Raw genomic sequence first — 17,984 nt, forward strand, 5'->3', positions numbered from 1 at the left:
AATCACTAAAACAAAAACAAAGACATTTGCAACTGACCCCAAACTTTTGAACGGTAGTATGTTCTTTTTGGCAAAAGAGTTTTAGAGGTTTCTAAAAGGTTGGCTTTTTAGTTTGGGAGGTTTTAAGTTTTTGTAACCTTTTGTTGTGATATTTAATATTTAGTTATTGTCTTCATTATTATTCTAAAATAATAATAATAGAAAATGCTACAATAAAATAAAATGCCTGCTCTTAACTTCTCGTGTATTCTACATACACTTACTTAATTTAATGAAAAAATAGGTAGATAGAAACTAACATGTCCACAAGTTCCCCAAATGGAAAAAATGTCATGTGTAGATGTCTCACCATGTCTGTGTGCGCAATGGAGCTGAAAGAGCCTGGTGCTCCAAATGCAGTTCTCTCCAGCTCAGCCGTGGGGGTCTGTGAGCGGCCCACCCCAGGAAGGAGCTGCCGTGCCGCAGAAGTCACTGAAAAAACACATTACAACATAGCACAAAACGCTCATAACCTCTGTGCACTCAAATACAGAACTGACATGCTTTACAAACCACTAAACCTTAAATCATGTGCATAAATCATAAACCCATGATAAATGTCATACAGGTTGTGTCATAAGCTGGTGGCCAAAAGTATTATGACAACATATACAATGTACAGTGGGGCAAAGAAGTATTTAGTCAGCTACCAATTGTGGAAGTTCTCCCACCTAAAAAGATAAGAGAGGCCTGTAATTTTCATCATAGGTATACCTCAACTATGAGAGACAAAATAAGAAAATCACATTGTAGGATTTTTAAAGAATTTATTTGCAAATTATGGTGGAAAATAAGTATTTGGTCACCTACAAACAAGCGAGATTACTGGCTCTCACAGACCTGTAACTTCTTCTTTAAGAGGCTCCTCTGTCCTCCACTCCTTACCTGTAATAATGGCATCTGTTATCAGTATAAAAGACACCTGTCTACAACCTCAAACAGTCACACTCCAAACTCCAAGCTGTCAAAGGACACCAGAAGCAAAACCGTAGACCTGCACCAAAAGACTAAATCTGCAATAGGTAAGCAGCTTGGTGTGAAGAAATCAACTGTGGGAGCAATTATTAGAAAATGGAAGACATAAATAGAACTTTTTGGTAAAAATTCAACTTGTCGTGGTTGGTGGAGAAAGAACACCATACCTACTGTGAAGCATGAGGGTGGAAACATCATGCTTTGGGGCTCTTTTTCTGCAAAGGGACCAGGACGACTGATCCGTGTTAAGGAAAGAATGAATAGGGCCATGTATCGTGAGATTTTGAGTGAAAACCTCCTTCCATCCGCAAGGGCATTGAAGATGAAACGTGGCTGGCTCTTTCAGCATGACAATGATCCCAAACACACCGCCCGGGCAACAAAGGAGTGGCTTCGTAAGAAGCATTTCAAGGTCCTAGAGTGACCTAGCCAGTCTCTAGATCTCAACCCCATAGAAAATCTTTGGAGGGAGTTAAAAGTCCGTGTTGCCCAGTGACAGCCCCAAAACATCACTGCTCTAGAGAAGATCTGCATGGAGGAAGGGGCCAAAATACCAGCAACAGTGTGTGAAAATCTTGTGAAGAATTACAGAAAACATCTGATCTCTGTCATTGCCAACAAAGGGTATATAAAGTATTGAGATGAAATTTTGTTATTGATCAAATACTTATTTTCCACCATCATTTGCAAATAAATTCTTTAAAAATCCTATTAGTTGAGGTTTACCTATGATGAAAATTACAGGCCTATCTCATCTTTTTAAGTGGGAGAACTTGCACAATTGGTGGCTGGCTAAATACTTTTTTGCCGCACTGTATTATACTGTAGTCCTCCCTATGCCCGAAAGAGTTGATTTCACTAACCAGGTCTAGCCTGTCTGGCTGAAGTGTTGTGCTAATCAACTATAAAAGCCTAGTCAGAAACTGGCTATATGACAATGGTATTCAGTTACTGGAGTGACGGGCTGAGTCATCCACAGTTCTAAACCTAAAAAAATATATGTTTGACAATAGTGTAGAAGGCAGTAACAGTCAAGAAACTGTCTTTTATGTCCAGCCGGATTCAGCAGGTTTTGAAGAATATAGGTATTCATAATAAATATTGGTTCATGTTCATGATTGTCATTATGTAAAACATTTGGGAATATCATTGAAACACTGCATTTCACTTTTGTCTCGATAGTTTTGGCCACCACTGCATATACTGTAGCTTATATTTATACAATAAATATGAGCAAAAGACAACTGTGTTTTCAGTACAGTGAAACCTCGGATTGTGAGTAACACGGTTTGCGAGTGTTTCACAAGACAAGCTAGGATTTTTTATAAATTTTGACTTGGAAAACGACCAAGTCTTGATTTACGAGTACTGAGTATCATGTATCACGCATGCGCTTTTTGTTTTGACGGCAAGCGCATGTAATCACAATTTAGCCAATGTTTTTTCTCTCTCTTGCGCTGCGGAATTGTGGGTAATTGTCTCCCCTGCTGGGTCTTAGTCTTTCACTGGTATAATCAACATCCGTACTATTAACTATTACCACGATTTGTTTTACTTTTTTTTCAAAGGTAAAGTGCAGGTTAATTTGTTTTATTTTTACTTTATATTTTGTGTTTTATTTTTAGGTATTTATTTTTTGGGGCTGTGGAACGAATAATTAAAGTTTTTATTATACCTTAAGGGAAATTTCTATTTGGTTTATGAGTGTTTTGGAAAACATCCTGTTTCTAGAACGAATTATGCTCGTAATCCAAGGTTCCACTGTATATGAATGTGATAGCCATACCTGGTTTCCCAGTGGCTGGGCTGGAACGACGGCCTGCCCGCAGACTAGCCTGGTACAGCGAGTCTAGCTCTGAAAGCTCCTTCTCCTCATACTCTGCAGCCTGAGCCTCAGGCTCAAACTGAGAGCTGGCAAACTTTTTGATGCTCTTGCTCCTGGAGCTCATTGGACTATGGGGTGGACCACTCCATCCATGTGAGCGTGGAAAGATGGTGGGCCTAATGAGGTGGCTCTGATCTGGTGGGGTCTCATGGGGCGTGACCACAGCATCAGGGCGGTCAAAGCTCCAGGATGACCAGTGACGAGCTGTGACAGGAGGTGGGGCGTGTCTAGGGCCGGAACGAGACAACACAGGTGAGGGGGGTAAGGGAAGACTGCATAAGGGTTGCCTTACAGGGGCTCTGGGGTGTTCCTGCACACTCTTCTCAGGCTGAGGCGATATGTTTGCTGCATAAGGATGGGGGCTATCAGAAGTGCCCCTCCATAGGGATGAAACAGGGGATGTAGAGGAGGAAGCTAAAGGCTGCTGGTGCTGGGAAAGCTCTTCACCTTCATCCAGAACACCCCAGAAATCCAGGGGAAGAGATGGCAGAGAGATGGCCAGGTGCTTATGGATGGGTCTGATCTGCCCGCCTGAGGCCTGCAGGACATCGGAAAGTTTCACACTGCTCCATTCTGTTTCTTTCAGTGACTGATCACTTCCTTGAGTAGGGTCTTGTGGGTGTGGCTGAGGTAGGGAAGTGTGGGGAGTGTTAAGTGACAGGCGGTTCAAAGCAGAAAGTGAATTAGAGGTGAGTGGCTTCGTCTGGGCAGGAGGCGGCGGGCCAAGGGATGCGTCTGGATTGACTTCCCACACCTCCTCCTGATTGTCTGTCAGCAGTATTTGGACCGAGCCAGGCTGTTCACTGCAAAAAAAGAAGAACAGAATCAAATTGAGTATCAAATAGTGACAAAGTCAGCAACTGGTACATATTTTAGAAAACTGTGGCGGTAATCATTCTTCAGTTGCTCAACTTTGCGTTTCATTGCTTAGATATGCATGATAAGTTGCGTATGGTTAAACCTTAAAAAACAAAGGGTTTAATTTCCAAACCCACTTTCATGCACTTTTATTTTCTTTCCGTGTAAAAAAAAAAATGATGGTACGACCAAATACATTTTGTCATCAAGAGACCAAGCTCAAGGAGACTTGAGGCAGTTTCATCTTGGTTAACATAACATACATACACACAAACACACACAAAAAGACATTTTTTATAGCCACTACATGAAGCACAAGATTTAAAGCAGAAAATAAACATGCATTTAAGTTTTACTATCCATTTATCTGGAGGACAAAATAGCTGGTTTCCATTAGAACGATATCAGTCAGTATTTAAACTGCTCTTCCATCTTCATAAGGTGTTCAGAAGGTGTTTTTAAGAGCTAATAAAGCAAGCGTAAAGCTAATTATTCTGGATCAATGCACAAACAACTAAAGTTAGTCAGACGATTTTACCGTTATAGCCTTGCTCAGAGCTTTGATAGAGGAAGCCCCACTTCCCTTGAAGAATATGTTAGAGAATGGCATGATTAAGAAGTGAAGCCATGTTTAATGTTTAGGATTGTGCTAGTCCTACTAAAAAGGGTGGCTCATTTAGCCTGCGTGCCCCAGCGTTGATTGGTGCAGTCAGTGAAGTACGAGTGCAACCATTCCTGATGAATGTGCTAGCGCACCAACTCCCTGTAAATACTCCTCAAACAGCGCGTTAGCTAATTACCCAGGGGGCTTTAGCCGGGTCAGCCCATACATCACATCAGCACCTCTGATCGATAGGGACGAATGAGATAAGAAAAAATTGGGGTGTGAAATAACCGCACTCCATTGATCACACTGCAGCGGCCCCCGCTGCCTGCAGCCCGGTTCTCCTGTAGTGTGACTATCATCTGACAAGAGCGCCAGCAAACACCGCAGATTTCGTAATAAGCCCACGGCTATAATGAAAGTAGTGACCATGCTGAAAGTGATGTGCTGTCCTTTTGAGTAAGCTGTGCTGGCAGTGTGGGTGGCTGACCTTTGCTTCTTCACTGTACCAGAAATCTTTAACCGTCTTATAGCCCCAATCCACTAGGACGTTTACAAGTAATGCAAAAAAAACTTAAAGCTATTGTATGTAAATTTACGGCATTTAGGAGACGCCTTTATCCAGAGCAATTTATATTTATTACATCGTATATATGTATTGAGAAGTCGACAGTTGAGTGCCTTGCTCAAGTGGTGGAGCTCTAAACCGAAGACTGTCTGATCAGCAATCCAACATCTTAACTACTGAGCTATGCCTGCCATGTACAGTACAGTATGTATGTAAAGTTGGTGTAAAAAGTAGATTTTTAAAACTGGAGTTTGTGTATATACAGGGTTTTTCAGTAACTACCAGGTGCTTGGACAAAAAAAAAGGTGCTTTTGTTTAAGTTAGGATAATTAATTTAAGTTAATTTTTTTTCCCTATAGCAATTAGTTACATTTTTCTTTTATTTTATAGCAATTAGTTAAAAGAAACCCTGTGTATATAATCATTTGTAGTGTCCATATTTCAAATACATGCACTCCAGTTTCTAATATGGGCTCAACCAACTGTTTAAAAGTGTTTTTCTGACCAGTGCAGGAAAAAAAGTTTTTAACTAACTTTATAATTATCTTTTCCATAATGATCTTTAAAATGTTGGATTTCACAATTCGTTGTACATCTGTTTCACCCTTTTTTACAAATGAAAAAGTACACTTTTTTCAGTGCAATCACTTATAATTATTGTTAATAAATAAATTAAAACTGTACATTAATTTAATTTTAGGTCAAATCTATATTAATGCTTATATTCCATATAACTGAGCTTCTGTGCAAAATATACTGTAAGGGGGTGTTCAAGTCAAACTGGGACTTGTAAGGAGTGTTTCATGAATGAAGGTGTAAAACCAATTGACCTTGGCACAGTGTGGTGATGACTTCAAGCACAGTATGGTGATGGCTCAAGGCTCAGTATGGTGAGCCCACTGCAGTGACTGGAACATTTAGGAAAATATGGCCTGATAAACAATCATTAATCAACATTAATGATCGCCTCAGTAAGGACCTTTTATTTCATTGTGTTTAATCAAAACTGTTTGAGATTTGCTTTTGCAGCAAAATCTGGTATGTGATAAAACTTGATAAGAGCCATTACTTATTCGATTCTGACACTCAACAACACAGCAAGATAACATAGCTGAAGCTTAAGGTGATTTGGGCTTGCCTTCAACTTTCCTCTGCCTTTAGCTAACATTGATGTGATCTTAACGTACAGTAGGCTCTTACAGTGGTATGCATTACTACAATTTGTGAGGTGTTGAAATTTTCTTAAATAGCAAGCTGATTAATTAAAAGTTATTGCATTACAGAATATAAATGTAACAAGGTATCACTTGTCAGCTTTAAAGCAAGTAGTGTTGGTGGTGTTTCCAATTTTTATATTCATAAACCTAGTACAGTGGAACCTCGGATTACGAGCTTAATTCGTTCCGGAAGTGGGCTCGTATTCCAAAACACTCTTAAACCAAATTTAATTTTCCCATAGGAAATAATGGAAACTTAAATTATTCGTTCTACAGCCCAAAAAAAAAAACCATAAATATAATTAATACAAAATATAAAGTAAAAATAAAACAAATTAACCTGTACTTTACCTTAAAAAAATGTAAAATTAAACCCCGACAGATAAGGGTTTTCGTTTGTGCATGCAGAGTGTATGTGTGTAAAATGTGCGCGCGCACACACACACACACACACACACACACATTAACGGATAGACCGTTTTTACAACCATTTAAAAATTAGCAAGGAACATTCCTAGTCACACTCACGTGAGCGCATACTCACAGGATCACTGCTGTAAGTAAAACAACAACAACAAAAAACAAATTAAACAGCTCCTCACCTTTGAAAACAATCGCGACAGAGAGGATTTTGTGTGTTTATTTGGCAACCTGAGAGGAGGGGGGATGAAGGGGGCTCGCTCGCGTTTACAGCCCCCTTCTCTCAGGTTGCCAAACAAACACACAAACTCCCTGCCTTACACAGACACAAACACGCGCACGCAAAAACACTGCAGGCACTAAGACCCAGCAGGGGAGACAATGGGTCTCAGCTTTACAGCTCCCCTTCTCTCAGGTTGCCAAATAAACACACAAACTCTTCTCTGTCGCGACTGTTTTCAAAGGTGAGAAGCTGTTTAATTTTTGTTGTTGTTGTTGTTTTACTTTACAGTAGTAATCCCGTTAGTATGCACTCACGCGAGTGTGACTAGCGATTTTCCTTGCTAATTTTTAAACAGTTTTAAAAACGGTCTCTCCGTTAATGTGTGTGTGTGTGTGTGTGCGCGCGCACGCACATCTCACACACACACACACACACACACACACACAGCGCGTGTGTGTATTCACCCAGCAGGAGAGACGATTACCTACAATTCTGCTGCAAGAGAGAGAAAAACCGTTGGCTCACTTGTGATGACGTAACGCTCGTTGTTAAAACAAGAAGCGCATGCGTGAAACATGATACTCGGTGCTCGTTAACTAAGACAATGCTCGTTTTTCAAGTAAAAAATTATTAAAAATTGTTGCTCGTCTTGCAAAACACTCGTAAACCACGTTACTCGTAATCCGAGGTTCCACTGTATCTCTTAACAAAGTAAATACTCTGCATTAATGGCTGTCCCGTGACATTCTTTGAGGAGCTACTACATCATATCTTTGACATATCTTTTTTTTTACATCTTTCAAAATCAAGTTTAAAGTAACATTAATACAACCCAAACAACATAACAGTTCTATAATAAAAAGGGCAATGACACAGCATCTCAAACCTTTGGCATGACTTTCTCAGGTGAACTACAGACAGACAGGAGGGAGCAGGCTGAGAGTTTTTTGGACAGGCAATAAGCCGGACATACGGAGAGGAGACAGTAGAGGTACCTGCGAGACCCCTGTGGGCGGCCGGGCTCCTGCGGCTGCTCTTGCTGTTGTTGCTGCTGCTGAATGCGCTGTTGTAGGCCTCGAGCTCTCCTCATGCATTTTTGCAGCTTGGCGTCAGCAGCCATAGTCCTGCTATGAGTGTTAGCACTGCCCTCATGCATGGAAAATCTTAGTTTAGCTACAAATGTAGGAAAAAACAACAACAAGAAAAGGAAAGAATAAAGGAAAGAAAGCAGAAGGAGAAGAAGAAGAAGAAGAAGAAAGGAAAGTAAATGTAGAAAAGAACAAAGAAAAGAAAGAGCTGAGTTATGAGGGGCCCGCATGCAGACCGTTTGTTTGTAGTAGAAACGACAGTAGTGTGATTGAATAAAGAAGAGGAGGTAAGGGGAAATCGCCCACCTTTCACCCAAGAACGTGGCCTAGGCTGTGTTCAATAGGCAAAGCTTTGCACACTGTTTTATCATGACATCCTTACAATCATACAAATACAAATGAAAAATGAAGAATGTTGGTTTTATCTCCTATAAGAAGAAATCTTGTGCAGGGTTTTGCTCACTGAACATACCTGTCCCATATGAGTGACATGTAAGGTAGAATTAAACACGGTATGGAGAAGCACAAGGCAGTCCTGATGTTCCAGGAAGAGAGAAACCAATAATAACCAAACTCTAAGAAAAATCTTCCCGTTTCCTTTTCAGTAAGACTGCATGATAACAGATAATCACCACCAGAATGATCACCAAACACTATTTGGTTCAATACTAAAATTCAATTCCTATGTAGAGAAAAAAAAAATAAATTAGCACTCTATCATAGTGCTTTAATAAACCTTTTTTAATACTGAAGATACAACACATCACAAAAACAATATCTTAAACCATAAGTCCATGTATTATCTATTGTAATATAATATTCTGTCTAACAAACTAATGTATTTTTTGTTAGCAATATGCTCACTTAAAAATTATTGGCATTCCTAAAAATAACAAATGGTGAAGTCTTACGCTGTAGAGGGCAAAAGAAGTGGCTTCTCATAACCACTTGAAAGCTACAGCAAAGTCTTAACCTCCTGGTAGAGGCATCCAGGCACCCAGTGGAATTTATGATGCCATTAATCTTCGCAAGAGCTCCTGGACAACTCACGGCCAAACAACTGCCTCCTAAAGTTTGGCCATAACTCTGGAGCTTTATGCACATTAATACACACATACATAGTAAATCTGTTAACAATTTGTGCCAATAATTGGATGCATTCTTTACAAATAAAATTCAACAATCCACCAGAGCATCCAACATGCACAATTAAAATGCACGATTAAAAAAAAAAAAAAAAAACATTTTCACCAATATTATCCTCTAACAAGATTGTTGAGCTCACTAGTATCGCAATTCTTGTTAGTTGATTTAATTGACATTAACATATGCTTTATTATGCAGCCTTACATTTTAGGATTCTAAATTGCGTGTCGGTTATTGACACATCTTTAAGAGAAGATGATTTGGTTGCTCTCCTGTCTGCAGCTGTTACATGGAAGACGGCATGGGGGTGTTGCTATGGCGCCCTGAAACTTGTTTTATTTAAGCCTGAAAGATCATTAATTCTGCCTTTCATAAATGTGCTATTTTCAGTACATTTAAGGCTGCTCAACACCAGCTGCGCTTTGGTTCAGTGTAACCGCTGCTGACGTTCCCCACTCAAATCTGAGCCGAGAGAGGCGGGCGAGGGGACAGGAAGGACAGGAGGGGTTTAGGCCAGCAGTACCACACACACGCGCACACAAACACGCACACACACTACAAACAAACGCACATAGACACCAAGCAGGAGCACAGCTGGAATACACACTCTGATGCACAGACAGGAGGACACACACAGAGGGAGAATGAAAGCAAGAGAACAGACAGACAGAGAGGGAGAGTGGCAGACAGAGTACTACTTATGGACTACAAGGTCACAGCAGAAGTCCTTAATCTGGGCCATTTACCCAACAGAACCAGCTAGAGTTTTCCACCACACTGAAAACATCACCTCGGAGACCAAGCTTCATCTTTTTCACAGTTTGAAAACTGGATGACTTTGACAGGGTTTAGACTGTTAGACAGAATGGAACAAGGGTTTCAAAAAGTTATATTTATACAACCCGGCTTTTCCCTTTCCCTGTAGAAAATACACACACACACACACACACACACACTCACTCATCACAGCACAACAGAGAGGGACATGGAGTGTTTGCTGACCTGGATAGCAGTTTGTGAGTGGGGCGTGGTATAAATAGCTTGGTAGAGAGTTTTGCCTGGCTAAAAAAATTATACTCACTTAATTAAATCATGCAGTGCTGCGAACCAAAACTCGGAGTGAAAAAGTCAGGCCTGGAACGGGACAAACCGGTCCTGACGTGACAAATATTAGGTCGAGTTATTATTAGGTTATATATTAGGTTTAGTGTTTAGGCAAGTCCATTATTTCTTTGTTGTATGAAATAAACATCTCATAGAACTTAACATCCAGTTGCAGAAAGTGGAATGTTGAGTGTGGGCAGTGGGCTGTGTTTAGTTTGGAGAGGAGAGCCTTCACTGAGTGCTTTTATTCCAAGGACTAGGGTTTTATATTGCATCAGATTAACACGAACAGGTGTTGACATTTGTACAATTAAATAATTCATCGGTTAAATGAATTTTTCACTTGGTGTCTCAGTGGCAGGGAGCGCACATACAAAGTTAGGAGGAATGACCATCTGCTGCTGCTCCTGAAATAAACGTCCTGATGTAATTGCCCAATTTAGCCGGAATATTAAGCGCTGGATTTTAGTAGCAAAAATGCTACGTTGCCTAGCATTACATCATCAGTGATGGGTCCACATTATGAGACATGGACATATATAATGGACAGGATATAATATTTTTAAATTCCTCCTCAAACGGCCATACAATGACATACACACACAGACAATCACACATCTCTAAACATGTCCAGATTATTTTGTCTACTTTCATTGCTACTGTCAATGAAAAAAAACAAAACATTTTAACAAACATCTACAGTACAACTTTAAAAAAAAAATTCATGTTCTGATTTCATTGGTCCTCTAAATGAAAGCTTTTTTAAAGGGATGCGCACGTGTTTGAAGATGTTACTGAAAAGCTTGTTGGCCACTGTACAATTTCAGCATTTCAGATTACTAGTATATCAAACAATCTCAATATAACCATCTGAATAACAAACCATAAGAAAGTGTGTTCTCAGATAATAATGATATTAAAGATTTTATGTTTTACAATAAAAAGCGATCAATTTTACGATTGAGCTGCAATTTCAAAATGTTGTTCTAATAATAAACGCACTAGCTATTTTTTGGAGAAAACGAAGGATAATGCAGACCCTGCAGTGTTTAAAGCTGGATAAAAGAAGCTTTGTTTAAAGTGAGCTTAAGATAATAAGGAGTTTTTTTTCTGTCTATAAGAACATAGCTCTGCAAGTAACAGCATAAAGGGGGCCAGACGTGTAGGCTGGTAAAATGATATTAATTCATGTGATTCATTTCTATTTCTGATAGTATTGTAGATTTTTGAGTAGCTGTGAGGTTTTTTTTTTAATCCTATACTATAATTTTTCTATACGTTCATTGGTCATACCTTTAGATTTGACTTTTTAAATGAATCTGATGCTGACAAACGTCTTAGTTGCTCTCTTAGGTCACAATAGAACTAAATGTGCACCGCTATCACATCACAGTATGCACTCTCAGAATTTTCAATCAAATCTGCTTTTTCTAATCACATTGAGATATTTCCCCAATAAAGAATATTTTTCTTAGATTCTAGGCAAACTAACCTGAAACAATAGACAAAACAGTTGTCTATTTTCTTCAACAACTTCTAACTGATTATTAATGCTCTTTACATTATTTCATCAAAATGCCTAAAAATTCAAATCAGTGATATAATTCACACGAACTACCAGATGATTTTTGCAATCTGCATATTATGTCAAAAGAGGTAAAAAATTGACATGGTGTGAATACTTTCTCTGTTTGCCACACAAGTGATGCCATAGTAACGCTTTGGTTACCTTGACTCCTTTTAGAATTGATTTGCTTATAGACATATATGCCTAAGCCTTTTAGCTTATGACGCACTAACCATATATAATTTTTATAACATGCTGTAAAAACCACCAAATCTGCATCGGCTTCTGCCTACACACCAGGTTTCAGCAAGTGCCTTTTAAAAGCATTAGATTATCAGTGGCAGTGTAAATTCACCAAGCAGAGAGAAAGAGAGAGAGAGAGAAAGAGAGAAAGTGACGCAACTAGAACATGAAGAGGACAATGATCACAAGAAAGGACGAACGTTGGGACAGGTACAGAGGGAAAAGCAGAAGGCGAACAAAGGCAAGCGGACAGCTGTGGTTGCAGGGGGCAGCGTTGGTGGGAAGGGTGGGCATGTCTTGGGCTAGTACTAGGCATAGCGGGCAGGGGCACAGTCACCATTACTTACACACAACGTGGCGCAAGAGTGCCAGGGCGGTGGCTGGGTCTCCAGCCTGCTCCAGGCGCAGCGACTGCTCTAACAGAGCATCCGCCTCTGCCAGGCAGCGCTTAAAACTGCACCCCTTCCCTGCAATTAACACACCAAGGCCAGGCTGCTGAAAACATGCACGCACACGCACACTGCCCGTGGCACACCGGCGAGCTCCTGATAAACACATAAACCTTGCCACTTTATGCAGAAATAAAAGATGCAAAAATATCACCAGTAGAGATGCACCCAGTTACAGTAGCTGCACAGAGACAGAGGCATGCACTTGTTATGAGGAAACCACCCTGATAGAGTTTGGACTACCGGACTAATCAAGAGCTGTCTTATTAACACATGCATAGTATTGCTTCAGTCTCTTGATGATCCTGTTGTGCTGCTGGATTAGATTAACTCCCAATGTTCACACATCTAGAGGACAGGGAACATTTGGTTCCGTATTATAACATGGGACAGTTCAGGTGTTCACCCTTCTTCCTAATTTCTTTCATTGGTTTACTTCCTCTTTCATTAGGGCATCCAAGCTCCTGAACCCAGAGAGAGGAAGTAAAAAGAGCAAGGGCAAAAATGGAACACCCAAAAACATGCATGCAACATCATAATTATTGGCAACCTTTAGGACAAACACCGTTGTTGGTTCTCAGTTCAAGTTCTGAACCTGAGCTGGGGTTACTGTCTATGTAAGGAAAAAAATCCTATCTATAATCCTAGAGCTGTTGGCAGGCAGCACAGCGTGGTAGAAAAAGTTAATGGTAATTAAAAATCTGATATATATAACAAGTCCTCATATAGGTATCATGATAATATCAAATTGTGTGGTCCCTGGTGCTTCCCATCACTAGTGCCTAATACACATGAGTATGTGCTAATAATTTTGAAACCAGTATGTTGCATAACTTAATACAAGATGAGAATTTAAGACTGTGCATGTATATACGCGCATACACTTCATATATTCGCTCAAAGGTGCCAATAAGTCTGAAGTTGATCATACAAGTGTGTCCTCTATTTTTTTTTTTCTTGGGCTGATGTCCCATCTGTGCCTTGATAACAAAACTGTTTCATGTAACTGGCAGGAACAGTGTCTGTTGCCGGTCAGGTGTGGTATTTACCCTGGTGCTGGAGTTCATCCAGGTCCATAAACTTGCTGGGTTTGGGATTGAAGCCCATGGCTGCTTCTCTTTCTTTTTCCTTCTTTCTCTGTAGCTCCTGCTGCCTTGCTCTGCGTGCCACCTCCTCCTGAAGCTCATCAAGTTCACTGCGGCCCTCTCCTGCACACACAAACACATAAACAACTGAATGAATAAATATTCAGATTTCTGAGCAGTTAGAAGTAGCCTCAATAGGCAGTAAATGCTGACATTTCGTGCAACTCACCCAGATTTACAGGGCTGCTGCTCCAGCTGGGTGATCGCACATCTTGCAAGATGGCACTGCTGCTCTTGGATTTTGGCACTGTTCGCCAGGATGGTGCTGACGTCTTTTGCCTTTTACTGCTGGCCTCCCTGAGTTAAGAACACAAAAGTATCCAGGAGTGAAACAAAAGATCACCACTTTGGGACACTAGTGCATGTGAAACAGACAATATTATTGATCTTCCTTCATGCAGTCTAATATACCGTACTGTGCAAATACATGCAAAAACAAACAAACAAAACAAAAAGTTTTTAAATCATCAATTGATGATTCAAAGTCAGTATTTGTTATGGCAACAACAAAGTTCAGGTACTATTTGTGCAGTTTTATATTGAGCTGCTTAGCTTTACCGAGCACCGTGCAAAACCACACACAGTTCTTCTGAGGACTTTGACTGTTTTTTTTTTTAATGCAAAACCGTGGAACTTCCATTTTAAAATTTTTTTTTTTTTAAATAGTGGTCGCTTATATAATAAGCTGCTTTATTTTCAAATCTTTTAAACTTTCAATTCCAATGGTGGAATATTAATGTCTAAAAATCAGAAATGTTTTTGTAATAACTCCTGTAACAAAATCCTAAAATTATAATAATAAAAAATTATAGGAAAGTTTGCACTATAAAACCCAGGGGCCTAAGACTTTTGTACAGTACTGCATGACCCTTGTCACATAAAATAAATAAATACATGTATCTATTTTTGTTCAAAGAGATGTTCAAATCACCATAGCAACTATAACCAAAAAGTATAAATTAAAATTATTGTAGATTTTTTTACTACCAAATGAATCATTTAAATCTCAATTCCATAGAAGTTATGGCAAGATTTTGTTTCAGAATTATAAAATCAGATAATTCCAGGATTTTAGTTGTGAACATTATTAAAAGTGCACTTCTTCCAAGCACTCATTCCTAACACTGCAGCGAGAGAAAGAGCAATTAGCATGTGCATAGTTGTGAACTTCACCCACACTCAAGATCCATGATAATTACTTGCCAAACTTTAAAATATTAATGAATCCTAAGGTCACAATGTTGAGGTGTTGAGAAGCTCTAAAGTGACATGACTGGAATACCTGGGTGCACTGGTGCTAAGGTTCTCATTAAGAGGCATGTCCATGCTGATGGGGCTGCTGCTGTTCCTCTCACTGCTCTCATAGCCACTTTCCATCCTTTGGATTAACCTTGGTGGCTGAGCCATGCCACGTGGAGCGGCTGGGACTGGAAGGTGCCTCGCTCCTCCGTTCGACCCACTTCCTACTATATCCATGGGCTGGGTCTCTGTGGAGTCCATGACATCTGCTCCCATCTCAGAAAAGGATTCGTTAGGCGTCTGCGGATTGGCATCCTCGGGGAGTGGACTCGGACCTAGCCGTTGCCTATCATGGCTAAAGATGGTGTCAATGTTCAGCGCTTCTCTTCTTGGCCTCCAGCATGGCCTATAATGTCCCCCGCTGGAGCTGGACTTGGACTCACTGCTGGTGCTCTCATCCTCCCAGTCCCTGGCATGTGGCCCAGCTTCGGATCCTCCAGCACCCGAGCCCACTTTCTTACAGTCAGACAGTCGTCCTAATGACAATGGTCGTGGTGGGGACTGAGGAGCTGTCTTCTCTTTCAGGACATCACCTAGACAAGGAATGTAGTCTGTTTAGGTGAAAATGGTTATTTAAAGTGGCACACATTTCGTTTTGTAGTTAGGTTATTTTGCTCAGGTTATTTTGACCTGGAAGAAATAAAAGTAATAAAATGAAACAAAAAGTTGATTGCAATCTCTAACACTCCTAACACTTACATCTCCTATCAGGAGGATTCACAAGCAGGCGAATGGGTTGTGTTTATATTTCTATAAAGTCTGTAAAAATATGAGTATTGGACAGCTGTAATGCCATAATAAAAAGGTCCCTCAATTATATTAGTCTGCCTCTGCAAAATACAAGAACCTGAGTGTTACAAGTATTAAGTCATGCAGTAATTGTTTGTGTGTGTGTGTGTGTGTGTGTGTACTTTATGTGTGTGTGCACATGGTACAGGCATCACATTGTTACCTGCAGAGTCCATGCTGTTCTGTGAGCCGCTGCTGTCCTGATTGCACACCACTGTTCCCTGAGAGTCGGAGGAAAAATGGGAGGCCATGGACTCGTGGTGTGAGCGAGAGTGCTTATAACTGTAACTGTCTGTGGAAGAGTCTGTGCGTGTGTCGCTGGAGATGGACGGCTCCCTCCCTGAAGATACAACAACCACAATGACACAGATTTTCAATGTAGCAGTGTTGTATAATATCCAATACTACTGTATATTATATACAAATATACTACATACTTTTATCTATACGTCACTTACACCATACATTATATTATTGCGTATATCAGCAAATATGATTATTTAACAAAAAATAATCCACTTGGATGTCTCTTTGGGATGATTGCATGGATGAGTACAGGTCTTCCTATTAATGTGGCCAGTGAGTGTAAATAGCATAAATAACTGTTATTTATTTATTTGTTTATTTATTTAACTTTCAGAATGGCCATGTGTTTAAAAAATTAGTATTTAAAGTTATTAATTGCTACAGTAACTAAATCAAGCATGAATAATTTATTTTGCTGTTTGAAATAGTTTCTGTTCAATCAACATCTTTCCTTTGTTTCTTCACTTTTCACTTTATACTTTATCTTTCCATATTATATCGTTCTCCTACCAGAGTCTTCACTGTCATAACCGGCTTTGCTGCAGTGGTGCAGCTCCAGCTGAGCAGCGGGCATGTCCTGCGATGCCACAGGCGTCCCACGGGGGTCAGCATAGAGCAGCAGCAGGGGCTGGTAATGGCCTTTTATACACCGCGAAACCACGTCTTTCCACTTGGGCCCGATCTGTTATACACAAAACACATTAATAACTTTTTCTTTATTAGTAAAAGAATGAAAAAATCTTGTTTAACTGCGGTTACCTCTTTGACGTGGGCGTCATCGAAGTACATCCACTTGCGTATCTTGGTTTGGAAGAAAAACGTGGAGTAATGCTTGCCGTAGTAACACACCATGCCCACCAGGTAGAGCTCTGATTGCTTGGCGCGGTCATCCGTCACTCTGTAGAACAGCTACGGAAGAAAGAATAAGCGTGAGAAGCTTAGCTGGAAGAGCCAACCGAGCAGTCCACTTAAGTGAATGGTTTAGCATGGAGCCGCCAACATGTACAGCAGAGTAAGACTAAATCATTCTGAATACTGACTCATCAGCACTACGGGAGGGCGTCCTGACTTATACGCTTCACAGTGATGGTTTAATTAATACATTTCACACAGCGATACAGCCATAAAAGTTGCATGATTGAGGTTGGGGGGAAGGGTTGGGGATATCTACAAAGCTAAGCATTCAATTGGGTTTCGATTCAGTGTTTGATGATGCGATAATAAATCAATATTTTTTCCATTGTGATGCTGATTCTTTTAAACGATAAAAGGGATAATTTGCAGTATGATTGCTCGCATCTTAAAAAAGATTTTTTTTAAATCTGGCTTGAAAAAAGTCTTATTCTTCTTTATTTAGGAAAAATAGAGTTCAAAAACTGAATATTTAATAATGTTCACCTGTTCAAAGAGAAAATCCACATTTTAATGTTTATGGTCCATTGTTTTACTCTGAAGGTTTTTTCCCGCAAAACCTTTTGCCTCAATAGCTGTTATTCAATATGGGAAATAGATTCATATCATGTGGGTGTAGTTTACTTTTTTTTTTTTTCTTTTTCTTTTTTTTTTTTACAGGTTTTGCACATTAAAAAAAGATATTCCATAAAGCAAAATACATAAAAATCCTAAACTCTTGTGTAAATGAGTAGAAAAAAGGGATGTAAAGAATTATAGATCAATCATGATTTACTCTATGATGTGGACACACAGAATATTAATTAGCCTTTAAAGTCTGCGCTAACACTGGAATATGAAATAATAAGTGATTAGAATTTGAATGCAATTTTAATGAACTTTGACAATCCTATCCTAGAATAATTTTCAGAAAAATTTAATCAGAAACATTTGTTCCTTCTGAAAGAAAATGCACAGTCTTTAAGTACACATCAGGGCGGAACATATCAAGATATTTTTGTGATGCAATTTGAATCGGTGTCTAATTCATTTTGGAAGTAAACTTTTTAAGCAAGATCTCTCTATAGTACACATCATCTCTTAAATATCTATTAGAGCAAATGCTTAATTGGAACTTTAATACTGTATGTCTAAGCTAAAAAAAAAA

At 39.6% G+C, this 17,984-nt stretch overlaps 1 protein-coding gene across 7 annotated transcripts in view; it reads right to left on the reverse strand.

Annotated features, from left to right (window-relative positions):
* usp54b (ubiquitin specific peptidase 54b) overlaps positions 1-17,984 on the reverse strand; it is a 136,029-nt gene that overhangs the window by 6,716 nt on the left and 111,329 nt on the right. For 6 of the 7 annotated variants that reach the window (XM_053511509.1, XM_053511504.1, XM_053511503.1 and 3 more), the window contains 10 exons: positions 16,685-16,834; positions 16,436-16,607; positions 15,783-15,959; positions 14,814-15,363; positions 13,701-13,828; positions 13,436-13,594; positions 12,285-12,404; positions 7,785-7,962; positions 2,801-3,702; positions 350-471 (listed from right to left, as the gene is read on the reverse strand). In XM_053511509.1, the coding sequence (XP_053367484.1) occupies positions 350-471; positions 2,801-3,702; positions 7,785-7,962; positions 12,285-12,404; positions 13,436-13,594; positions 13,701-13,828; positions 14,814-15,363; positions 15,783-15,959; positions 16,436-16,607; positions 16,685-16,834 (2,658 nt within the window). The remainder of the gene's footprint in view (positions 1-349; positions 472-2,800; positions 3,703-7,784; positions 7,963-12,284; positions 12,405-13,435; positions 13,595-13,700; positions 13,829-14,813; positions 15,364-15,782; positions 15,960-16,435; positions 16,608-16,684; positions 16,835-17,984) is intronic. The other variant, XM_053511507.1, reaches the window with a different exon arrangement.

This window comes from Clarias gariepinus, chromosome 14 (genome assembly GCF_024256425.1).
Source record: "Clarias gariepinus isolate MV-2021 ecotype Netherlands chromosome 14, CGAR_prim_01v2, whole genome shotgun sequence".
NCBI lineage: Eukaryota > Metazoa > Chordata > Actinopteri > Siluriformes > Clariidae > Clarias > Clarias gariepinus.